At 39.1% G+C, this 12,432-nt stretch overlaps 1 protein-coding gene across 1 annotated transcript in view; it reads right to left on the bottom strand.

Annotated features, from left to right (window-relative positions):
- Nucleotides 1-1,915: 1,915 nt before the first annotated feature.
- SMPD3 (sphingomyelin phosphodiesterase 3) overlaps nucleotides 1,916-12,432 on the bottom strand; it is a 31,322-nt gene continuing 20,805 nt past the window's right edge. Inside the window, exons 3-7 of the mRNA XM_026043109.1 lie at nucleotides 12,090-12,245; nucleotides 8,776-8,865; nucleotides 7,904-7,967; nucleotides 5,136-5,298; nucleotides 1,916-4,094 (exon numbers count right to left, since the gene is read on the bottom strand). Of these exons, the coding sequence (XP_025898894.1) occupies nucleotides 3,993-4,094; nucleotides 5,136-5,298; nucleotides 7,904-7,967; nucleotides 8,776-8,865; nucleotides 12,090-12,245 (575 nt within the window). The 3' untranslated portion in view covers nucleotides 1,916-3,992. The remainder of the gene's footprint in view (nucleotides 4,095-5,135; nucleotides 5,299-7,903; nucleotides 7,968-8,775; nucleotides 8,866-12,089; nucleotides 12,246-12,432) is intronic.

Raw genomic sequence — 12,432 nt, 5'->3', positions numbered from 1 at the left:
ATCAGAAGTTCCTTAAATCTTACTGTCTTATCTAACAGGTAAAACTGAGGGATTAGCAGACTCCTGGCACACTAGCCAGAAGTGCTTCTGGGACAAAACACTGTAATAATACTTGCACAAGATAGGTAAACTCATCATGTGAGAACTTTCTCAAGGGTTTCTCTAAAGCTGTCCACACCTCCACTGGCTGCAAGTATCCCTTGAAGCCAGTTTGTGGCATTTACGTTCAGCTATTTTAGACAACTTCTGTTGAACATCCCATTTGTGGTAGTGATAAAACTAGCTGGCCAGCACCTGGATTATTTAGTTAGAGTTAACACTTTTTCATGCAACCTAGAGCTGCACACGGAGTGTTGCTATCCTTGTCCTCAGCAGCTGAGCTGTGATGTGAAGCACTGCATTGGGTACCCCCTTCAGATCAAGAGCGCACAGATTGGTGGCTCAGAGTGCATCTGAAATGGGATGTACTCCTTTCTGTAGGTTGGTGTGTTTTAGTGGTGATCTAAAGGTACCACTACTGCAAGGATTGGACGTCAATGAATTTTATGGAAGGTCCTGTTTTCAGCTGTACTCATGTAAATGTCTTTTGTTCAGTTGTTCTTGAAYGGTGTTGTAAGAAGCAAACTGAACAGGAGAAACAGAAGAGGCTGTTAGTGTGTGTTATCTAGCGTCTGTAAAAACAGGTGACACTTCATCTACAGATTCCACAGTGAGCAGCGGTTATTAAACCAAGAATAGCATTGTCACCCACTTCTTGAAGATAAATGAAATCCCTGTACAAAGTGGGGTAAGCACAATACAGTAAGTTTAACTCAAATTTCTCATAAATAACATGCAGCTAATAAAGTGGGTCATGCTGTCCTTAGGCAAGGTGGGATTGACATCTGAAAAGCTATCCATGGTTTAGTTTCTTAGGGCTGTTCTGCCTTTCTCTATTTTAATGCAAATATTCTATTACATAGTATCTGTCTAAGGCTTGTTATGATTGATATCCTGTCAGTACAGTTATTGTCTGAATGATTTTTTGTGAGCTAGTTGGAACTGTAGGAGTAGTGAAGACAAGCTGGATTTCTCCAGGATGTTAGTTTTCTAGAAAGAAAAGCCTATTCTTTACAGTTTACCAGTAGATGTGCTCTCTAATTCCTGCAAGCATATCAAGGCATCAGAAGGCACAGGGTCAATGCAAAAAAGCRAGGAGCATTTGTACAATGGTGCCACAATGCTGAACCTCCCAGCATCACTCTTGCAAGTTAGATCCTTAAGACAGTAAATTAGTAAGAACTACCTAGACTGGTTAAGTGTGTGCGAGTATGTTGTTTAAAGAGACCATTTTACAACTAACCGTTTCCTGATCACTGAAAAAGCTAAGAACATCAAAATCTAAAACTGTTTACTTCAATTTTGAAAAAATATTTCTCAACATATCTCAAAAGGTTGACAAAAGTGCCTGGTTTTTAGTCGGCACAAAGTCACAACTAATGTARAAGTAAATTTAGACAACATTAGTTTTACTGTAAATAATGCAAGATTGTTTGGCAGTAGAGYTCTATGATTATATCCCACACAGTGTCAAATTCAGCTACTGCAACTGATACTCAGTGAAGTTGATATCAAATTGTAATTTACATTGTTAGGAAAGCTATTAAAAATACTGTACTGTATATTTCATCTTACGACTGAGAAAGAGCTGCTGGACAGCACACAAATTGCTACTGTTTGCTTTCTTTCTTAAAAAGGTTAATAAAATACAAGCAAGGTAGAAAATAGGATTAAAAGTATTGTTTCAGGTACAAGTCTTGAACTGGTTGAAGAGATAAGAAATCAGAAAAAACATATTGCGCGTATGCACGCTCTCTGTATAAAGAGAAACATACAAAGTGGGGAACTGTGCACTGGGATGGCACACTGAAGTCTCTGATGCTGTAAACTTGAATTCCTAATTTTATCAAAAAGGGAAGCTGAGTGTGGTTCCATTTTTGAGTCTCCATGGGCTGCACTGTGTAGACTATTGCATGGTTTGGCACACTACGCTTGTAGGAGGCAGTCTCTGCTGAAGGGAGACCAGGACTGGAAAAGGAGGCATAAAACATGTCAGGATCAGACACACTAGAAYAGTGTGAAGAGGACCCTTACTGCCTACTTGGAATTAGCCAAGACTGTTAGTACTTTCATGACTRTTAAGGTAAGATTTTCTCTGCTTGGAAATGATTTAAGTAGATATAAGCAAAAGTTCTGCTATTAACTGTAGCTAATTCAAACCAGTACAAGAGGCTGTACAGACCGAGGTTTCTATTTCAAATTAGTTTAGCTTAAAATATCTCAAGCTTATTCCTAGCAGATAAACTAAACCAAAACAAGAGGATCTTCGGATGTTTGTGGCCGGTGTAATGGAAATGTAGTTTACTTAAAGGAATAAGTTTGAGTTTTATATTAACTCTCCTTTTTCTTCAACACAGGCATTTGGGAAAAATAGGCCCAGGAAACTAAGCCTTGGTTTAAAAAAACAAGGGATCTTGTTCTTCTAGCAACACCTTTGCTCTCTTMTGAACTTAAATCCCCCCGAATGCCAAGAAGTCTAGTTATGAGTSTGACTCTTGGCTCTCCATTGTTTTTCTGTTAAGATGACAGAGGTTGAATAGCTCTGGACATTGGGATAAACTGCTGAGAAAAGCCCAACATTAAAGGGCAGCAGTGGAAAGAATATATTAATTAGATGACAGGAACCCCTATTAAAGTCTGTGCATAACAAATACAGTTTTTGTGTCCCGGAGATGTGAACCTACCTCTGCTCAGAAGCTCTTTAACACTGYGAGTCACAGTTCTTTTTTTTCTATTTATGCTGTAAACTAGCCATGCTACTCTCTTTTAAGTGTATGGATTCCTTTGGAAAGTATTACTTTACCCTGCCTTGTCAGTCATACATTGTCCTATACTTGTTTTCCAAAAATGTCACTTACATTTATKTTAAATCTATATCTAGCATGCATTTGACAAGCTATTTCCCATGTACTCTTTCTAGGCAAGGCAGAATGTTGACTCTTGATGTTACCAATGGTACTACAGGAATCTACTAATGCCACTGTAACACTATATATCATCCCATACCATAATTCAGAACGGCCCCACATTTGGGAAGGAAATAACAGACATTTCAGGGGAACTGTATTTCTTCAAAGACTAACTTGTGCTTAGAAAACTAAAGGCCCAATTCTGAAGTCATTATTCAGACAAAATACTTGATAATTGCACTGGGAACACAGTTGGAATAGGATGGTAGAACTGTGTTTTAAAGTCTAATTCCTATTTTTTAAGCATTTTTAATCTGAGAGACTTCATCTGCAAATTGCAGAATGGTTTTAAGATCCATTTGTAATGACAAAAGGCTTTGCCAGTCCCAGAATGCCTTACTTTTTGCTGGTTTCTGAGTTTTGAATTCACTTTCATTCTTGTTTTCCCCATGGTATCTTACTATTTTATCCAAGTGGCATGCAGTGCGGGCGCATGCTACCGATGCAAGCACGCTACTACAACATTAACAGGCTAAAAAAGAAAGAAAAAAAAGCATTAGCTTCTTAGTTATACAAAGAAATTATGCAAAAAACCATTGAGCAGCACTAACTCACAGACTAATTACAAACTAAATTGTGCTATATATTAGTATAAAAACATGTTTTAATAAGAATGGCACTGGTTCAGAAGGAATTRGGTCTTCCATCTTGGTTCCTTTCGGTCCACAGTGAAAGCATTGTAATACAGGCCTGCCGTGTTGCCTGAGCAACTTGTGACAGTGGTTTTTGGCCACAACCCCTTCAATTTCTTCCCTTTTTATATCCTCTATTGTTGGTACATTCTGGAGTGTAGCCTGGGTCAGGTCTGGTTGTCTTTCCTAATGTGGCACCAGAATYGTTCGTTCTTATGTTCAGATTTAATTTTTTTTTTTTTTTCTTAACATCGTCAATGGTTCCCTCTTCTAATCTCAAAGCTGGTCGGTTTTAGGGATCATCTTCTCCCGTAGACACCATCAGACGCATTGCTACCGGTAGGTGGTCAGTCAAGCCTGCTAGCTGTGTAATAAAGCTGAACTCTTCCACTTCCTGCAGAAGGAAGACAAAAAGTAAGCAAAAGGAACTCAAAAAACRACATCTTGTTACCCCTCAGGCTTCACCTTTTATGCCTCTCCTACAGCCATCTCACTATATTATCAGTAGACATATAGGACCATAAAGGCCTGAAACAGGCCTGGCTCTTTAGGTTAAAGTTCTGGAGGGAAATAGCCACTTGCTTCTCAGCTTTTAAAAACTTCATGTAGCAACCTGAGCATTCTCCTTATACAATGTACTAGTCCCCTTCTCTTGGCCAGGTATTTATTTTGCCAGTACTCTGATAATTGTTTGCAGGAAGCATAGGTAATAGACTGTATTTCTATAAGTACCTTTTAGCTAGCATTAACTAGCATCCTGCCAGACAAAATAATCTAGCCTTTTCAGCCAAACATTTGGTTTTTACCCAGACAAGAGCACTTGTATGATAACCCTTATTAAAAGCCTACTCTCAGTCAAAAGTATCTCAATATTTCTGTTGCTGTTCATTTGAATGTAGGACAAGTTTTGCACACAGATGCACGAGAGACATCTGCACATCTGAAACCAGGAGCCCTAGAATAATTTGCTGCTAAGCTGGCATGTCTTCTGATTCCCTGCAAGCGGAAAGCACAGACAGATCAAGGTATCATGTGCAGAACTACTGTATAGATTGCATATCGCTCTAGAGTAATTGCAGTTGAGTTATGGTCAGTAGGTGTGCACTAGTTTCTCATTTTCCTGGTGGAATTCTGTATAAGGTAAGATCATGCAATAGGAATCAGATAACACACTGCAAATCCTCCTTCTAGCCTAGCACTTTTGTCTGCATATTGCAGACCTATAACTTAAGCAGGTTCTCCTAGGCATAGTAAAAGCAGTCAGACACTTCAGCAGACTCAATGAACATAAACATTTGTTTTGAAGGGCAGCATATCTACAAGCCTTGTACTAGAACCACCCTAAACTTCATACAATATACAGGCACATTGTATGTTTGCAAAGTCAGGAATGCAGTTTGTTCTATGTATTATGGCTTTTTCTTATAAAACTCACCACTTTCCATTCCAGGTAGAGACCTTCTTCTGTATAAAGCATATAGTCAATTCTCCTCCCATTTCCTTTCAATGATGCCTTCCTCCCCTTTTGACTGGAACCATGGTTCTTGCTGGTGGGGTAGACTAAGTAGCCTTTCCTTCCTTCTTCACTTTCCAGTGCTCTGTTTCACAAAGAAAAGCCAAGCACATTAAATGTTTGTTCCTCCCATCCCATCGTCCATTGTATGTTCACTTCTCTCCAGAAACCCCTAGAAAAAGTAATGTCCATCTAAAAGAACTAGTAGAACTGCAGTGTGAAGCCTGTCTCCTCAGCTGTGTTTTTCAATCCAAGCCTTTATTTACTGTGCCAGCGTGCTGACAGTGGCTCTCCTACATAAACTGGTCTACCAACTGCAAGTGTAAAAGCTCTGTCTGTCCTGCAGCTGCTGGACTGATCAGCTTAGGTTGGTAATGCTGCCCATAGCTGCAGTGAACAAAGGAGCACCAAGAGCAGAATGCCTCGGGGAACCAGAATRCTTAACTTAAGCCCATGTTACAACCTGCCCATTATTGGTACTACGTCTGCTCTCCTGATATTTAATGTATGTAGTACTAAAAAGAAATAGTGAAGAGCAAGTTGTGCTACTGTTTTCAAGGACTAATGAGTTTAATAATGCCAACTACTTAGTTTTATTTATAAACTACAGAAATAATGCTGAGGAAGAAATAATTGTCTGGGGAGCTTATGCTGCTTCCTCTTGCTGACGTAACTGGGTGTTTTAAATGGCTTTAGAACTAGATCAAGATATATTACTGAAAGCTTTCTGAAAGGATCATTTTTAGGCTGTACCCTGTTTTGCTGCATAAATAAGTGGTATTTGTTGTTAGCTGTGCAGTGCTGCCCAGCTTCTATGCTTCAATAGCACTTTATAGTCTCCAAGCACTTAATTTGTGTGTGTTAGAAAAGACATTTATAAAAACACTTTAGAAGTTTTAAAGGCCAGGTTTCATTAATGATGCTGAAATTCATTTTGTAAGATATTATGATTTATGTAAATATAACAATTTCTATGATTATTACTAATTACTGTGATTAATATTGACAAGATTAACTGATCGGATGCAAAGATGGGAAAAGAGGCTTCCTGCCTCTCGTCAGGGCGATGGTTTCTCAAATATGAAGAAACTTCTAAATAGCTTCAACATGCAGATCCTGTTTTCCCTGCAGATCTGAATACAAAGCTAGTAGAAATTCCTGTTAAGGGTTTTCTTTTTTTTAATCTATTTAAAAGGATTATCACATATTGCAGAAAATGGAAAGCTACTCTTTAGTAAGCAAAAGCATTATAGATATATATACTGTTACCAAAGTTTAAGAATACTTTCCAGTTAGATCTCCTTTTGAGGTGATGTATCTAAGGAACCCAAGTAATACTCTTAAATGCTCTAGCTATTTATCCATCAGTCACGCGTGTATCTGGAACTTAATTGCTAAATACAAGTAACTCTTCAGGGAATAAAACAAAATATCTACAAACTAATTTGATGACAGATGGTCTCAAAAGGCTGCTTAAAAACATTTAAAAAAAAATCTTTTTTTTAAAGAGCTTGAAACCTGCTCTCAGAATCATAAAATAGAATGTTACACCCACATGCAGATTTGCATTTGCAAACTTAATTGTAGAAGCCAAATTACCTTACTTCAGCTTCATGTGAAGTACATGTGAAAATCTTTCACATGCAGTAAATCTATATTTTCAACACGTGAATAGAAATGCCTGGAAATTTTGCAGGCTCTTGAATGTGCAAAGCGTGACTTGCTCTACCAAAAAAAAGGTTTTTTTTTAAATATACACTAAACAAATCTAGACCTTATGTCTAGATATTTACTCAATTTCTTCACTTAAATCTGATATAATTGATAAAATGACTTTAAGGGTTAGCATCACCAAATGTACTCAACAAGGAGTACGTCTATATAATACACTGCATTGCACTTCTTAGCACACTAAAATGCCAAGATAAACATATTGTGCCTAAGTAAATGTAGCATTCCTAGTATGCGTGCTGACTGAACCATCTGTACAACTATGTGTAAATGTAAAATAGTTAATTCAAGCAAGGTTACCTTCCACAAGACAGTATTTCTTTTGCATTTGTCTTAAGTCCGTTAAATCACACCAAAGATTTGTTTCCTACTATTCAAATTTTGGAAGTAATTATAGACTGGTACCCGTGAAAAGCTCAGCAGTATTATTCCTAGTTGTTTGACATGCTATTTAATTCCTTTATTTGTGATTTTGTTTCTTTAATGATACTGAATTCTGCAGGCCTTCTAGCATGAGAAATTGGTTGTTGGATTGGGGTGGTAGCTTAAACTTCTTTTTGAGGGAAAACCATGTTTCTTTCTGTTGCTCGTTGAGAGTGCCAGGACTATGGGACTCACTGTGTGCAGAGAGATCTCTGATCAAGCTGTYGGCAGCGCCCTTTCCAGCAGCGCCTACTGTTGCTTGTCCTATTCCCGTGGGCCTGTCCAGGTAGGAGCATCTCTAGCAATATGAAGGCACCGACTGCAACTGCTTTCATCAACAACTCACTCACTGAAGCAAATTCGAATAGAATTTGAGAAGCAGACATTTTTCCTCCCCTTTTTTTCCTCTCCACCGTACTGAACTGAGTAAACATGTCTTATGGACCATTAAACACCGTGAACCTGTGCAATGCTAAATAGCAAGCAGTGAGCTTTTTAGGAATGTTCTGAGGTGTGTAAGGAGCAGCAATGCCTACTTCTGCAGGTTATCCGGTGTGCACACTTCTTCATCATACAGTCCTTCGGGATCCAACAAGGTACCTGTGGACAGAGAGGGAAACATGACTCTCTGGGCACTCCTGCTACCTGCCCCCGCAGGAGGTCTTACAGCTGGGTGCGTAATGTTGGGAAAAGGGACTCTCCTGACTGAGAGAGTTTAGAGACTGAGAGTTTAGAAAAAGCAAATAGCTTCTGCTTCAGCTTCTTCAGTCCCAACCTGTCTGATTTTTCTTTGTTTTCTATGAGTGGCTACAGCCACAATATTGCACAGTTCCACATTCACTTTGATATCTTTGGGACAGCCATTCCTGGTACAACTCTGTTGAATTTGGTGAAGGTTTACACCAAGTATTAGCTTTCCCCTAGGATGTCCAATTAGAATTCCAGCTTTTCTAAGATGAACTCTAGGAGCTGCTAATGTTGTTCAACTGCTTTGTTACAGTCTCCCTTCCAGCACCCCTGCAACACCCAGGGAATGTTCTGATCAAAACCTGCAGAGTTTCCTTGGATGCAGAAAGTACAAAAATAGTTTTTTTTTTTTTTTTTTTTTTTGCAAAGTATCTATTTTAAAGCAGAATAGGTGTGTGGAGGCATTCAAGTAACTCAATGGCTAAGTCCCACATTCATTCCAAAACGTGGACAGAGGTTTTGGATCTTGATTGCCGTAACAAGACAGGGCTGAGGCTACAAACTATACATTATTGTGACAGAGAAAGACCACTCGCAAATACTGAGTCTCTACCACACTGTCACCACTCATTAGCTGCACTACCTGCTGCCTGCAGCTGCTGTGTCTGTGACAGATGAGAACGAGTTTTGATCACATACAGGTAGTTAGAGAACATCTTACCGATTGCCCATGGTTTATCCTCCCCAGGACCGATTCGACACGGGTCTTTATAGTGTGTAAACAGAGAATGCTGTTGCTCCAGCTTGTCCTCTGCAGGGAAAGAGCAAAGAAAAGGCAAAGGGGTCGCGCAGTGTAGATTGTGAGCAGTGCTTCAGAGGAGGCAAGCCTGCCTTCCCAGTCTGTGCCTGCTAGTGTTCGTTTGGTCAAGAGTGTTCTATAGCCATGTTGACTATGTTTTATATAGTTTCTGAACAGTTCTTAGGGGGCAAGAACAGTTTCTATTTCACATTGCAAATAAGCAAAAACCTCTTGCTTGTTGTTTGCTCTTTTTTTAATTTAGAAAGAAGGCATGAGAAACACACACACACACACACACACACACACACACTTTCCTCATATCCACAATGTGGCAGGCAGACTGACTCAAAATAGCTGTGTACGTCTGCTGCACTTCAATATTTTATCTTAACCAGAAATCCAGCAAAATGTTGCTAATAAGAGTGCTTTCCTACAATTTTTTTTCTAGACATTTTCCAATAGCTTTTAACAGTAAACTGAAATGAAAGTTTTCTAACATACTTCCTTATCCTCACATTAGCATTGTGTTATTTATGCTAATACAAGACGATTCTCAAGATGAGACAATGGAGAACTTCACAACAGCAGCTTATAGGTTGCTTGCCGCTGTACACATATCTCTTGGTAAGCTGGAAGACAAAAGCTGGGACTTTACTTGCTTCTGAAGAATTCACTGAATGCTTTTTAAATTATAATAGTTAGGTATGAGAGAGATATTTCATTGGGCTATTATCACCAGCATTAAAGCGGTCCTAAATATAATCAGCTCCTTAGCTTTCAGATTAATCTGTTTGGTTTTGTCTTTAACATATTCCAAGTCATACAGTGCATCCAAGTCCTGCGATTATTTAATATATCAGATTGCCTGAAATTCAGGCAATGAGCAACATAGGAAATTCTTGTGTGCATGCTCTTTAAGTGATCATTATACCTAGGAATAAGCACAAATAGGACCCGAGAACACCAATTGCTACACTTTTTTTTTTTCCCTCCTAAAATGACAAAGACTGGCAATAATATTCCTTAATAATGGCTTTCTTTGTTGTAGCCCTTCCACCCTTTACATTTCTTAGCAACAGTTGAAGTTTTCTCTTGGGATCACTGGAATATTCACCTGTGCTTGGAGCTGCTATTTGTCTGTGTCTATTGCCAAGGCAACAGTATCTGTAAGTATGCACAGAATGGGCTGCCTTAAAGTCAGCAACAAAACTTGGAGCCATGACCTGGTTCTTGGGCAGATTAGACAGACTGCAGCTTAGCCCACTTATTTAAGCAGCAAATCAAGCGTCCTCTGCTAAACAGTGTTGTTGCTGAGTGAGAAAGCTGTTGGCCGCTCCCTGTTAACATGGAAGAGCAACACAAGTGATGACATGGCTTACAGAAATATTTAGCATTAATTGCTGCAAGCATTTTTGCATCATTAATAGAGCTTGTCCCTCAGTTACCACATCCAAAGAAAATGATGTGCCCCTATTTGCCTCATTACATGTACGGTTTCTAGCTGTTTTTTATTATTTTAATTTTTTACCCCTAGCTAGTTTTTGTTCTTGAAGATCCTCATAATCACAGGAGATTGAAAAATAAATTTACTAGCGTATCTTGGAGCTGTGGTAGAGGATGAGATTTACCCAAATTTTCCAGGTATGCAGTGCAAAGAATTTTCCTTTCAGCCTGAACGGCCAATTGATTTATTTAATCTCTATAAATTAAACTCTACAATAAATTCTGTGCAATTTGCTTTTCTCCAAGCTTTCCCTCTTTACAGGATATGTCTATAAAAGTTCCCTCAAAGAGGAGACAGATTAAAATCTTTTCATGATTAATTTACTATGGCAATGATGGTTAAAAAGCCACAGCTCACAAAATGAACTCCACCTCTGTGACTAGAAGGCTTTTTATGTTATGCTTTAAGACTAGAAAAGAATTTTACATAATTCACTCCACAGCAACCTGACATTAAAGACAACTTTCTAATAATGGCCCTGATAAATGAGAATTCACTGTACTAATGTTGAGATAATGCTTGCTGACACTGGGGAAAAACAAGTTGCTGAAAATTTATGCTAAGTATAAGATCACTCATAAGCCTGGAGATCTCTGAAAACTTGATAGTCAGTAGTACAAAAAAAAAAATCATCTACCATGTCAGTCAGTGGAAAGGGAAACAATACTGAGAACTGTATACAGATTTACAAAAAGCTGATTATTGTTTAAAAAAAATTGCCGTAAAAGCATTCTGTTCTTTGCAATGCTAACGAATCTCTGTAAAGCAATACATAATTTAAAAAAGGAGGAGACAGCCTTAGAACAAAGCATTAATCTTGCTGAATGTTTAGGAAACAGAGTAAGCTAMAAAWAAAAAAAAAAAAAAAAAGAAATAGCCAACTTAATTTCAATTTCCAGGCTGAGTGAATTTTAAAGAGGAGAAAAGTAAATGAGCTGTAGAGAATGTAGAAATAAAATGAATTATTACAACGTACTTTTTAATCCTCTTAAGTAATAGCTGTAAAGGTTGTACTTTTTGTTTGCAAAAGCAGATTGTTGCGCCTCTTTTGCCTTAGCAAGCCCAGTGCCAGGAGCAGCCCGACTCCGCTCTAGCAGGTAGTGCAGGTCAGAGAGCCAAGGCTTCCCAGGCAGGGGCCGCTCCCCGTCTGTTCCTCTCTGTGCTCCGCTCCCTAGTGCTGCTGGCCTCCCTGGCGCTCAGGTTCTGCTGTCCACACGCTACTCCACACTCTGCAGCAGCTTCTCCAGCCCCTTGTCTTTGCCCGAGGCTACTCATCCATCTGAGCCTCCATTCAACAACATTATGCGTCACAGGGCAGGAGTTGGGTCTGCTCAGGATTCCCTAAGCTTCTGTCTGCCTTTATCAAAGCTGCTGAAATTAGTTTAGTTAGTAAACTAAATTCTAGGTGTCACAGAGCACGTCTAAACAAATGAAGTAAACCCCCTGAATCTCCCTATTTTTACTACTGCAAGTCAGAAATAGCCCTTTGTACCTTAAAATACAGCCTTATTGAGAGCTAGGCAGAGTCTGAGAGTGAGAGATGGTCTCCCTGAGTCATCAAAAGCCTCATCCCCCTTTTAATGGCTTCAATAGCACCTAAGTCTTTCCCTAGGTACAGTTGCAACAGTCAGACATGGCTTTGTATACAYTGCAACTATCCACAAGAGGAAAAATACCAAGAACTGCTCTATTATTACCAGCATAGGTACAAAGCAGGAAAAGCTCATCTTACCAGAGGAGCAGTTATCAAAGTTGAGATCTCCACAGATGACATCAAAAGCCACCAGCTCCTCGGGATTGGCTGTGCTGGAGGAGGAGGTAGATTTTCTGAATTCAGACAGCCAATCTTGAAGCATATCCAGTTGCTCACATCGAACAGTAGTATCTCCTGCAGCAAACAAAGGTGTTCCAAGAAATATTTCATTTTCATTTTAAAATGTGCATTTTAGGGTTGGGTGCTCAGAATGCCTGAGTGCTTCCAGCAAAATTGGTCTAGATGTCTCTGCAGAGCTGGGTCCAAATCTCATCTGCTCAATTCAGAGAATACTGAGATTAAAGCAAACTAGAAAGACATA

The sequence above is a fragment of the Nothoprocta perdicaria genome, unplaced genomic scaffold (genome assembly GCF_003342845.1).
Source record: "Nothoprocta perdicaria isolate Ctin4 unplaced genomic scaffold, notPer1 scaffold_321, whole genome shotgun sequence".
In the NCBI taxonomy this organism is placed as follows: domain Eukaryota; kingdom Metazoa; phylum Chordata; class Aves; order Tinamiformes; family Tinamidae; genus Nothoprocta; species Nothoprocta perdicaria.
The sequence above is the reverse complement of the archived record's forward strand: the minus strand, read 5'-3'. Positions and strand labels throughout refer to the sequence as shown.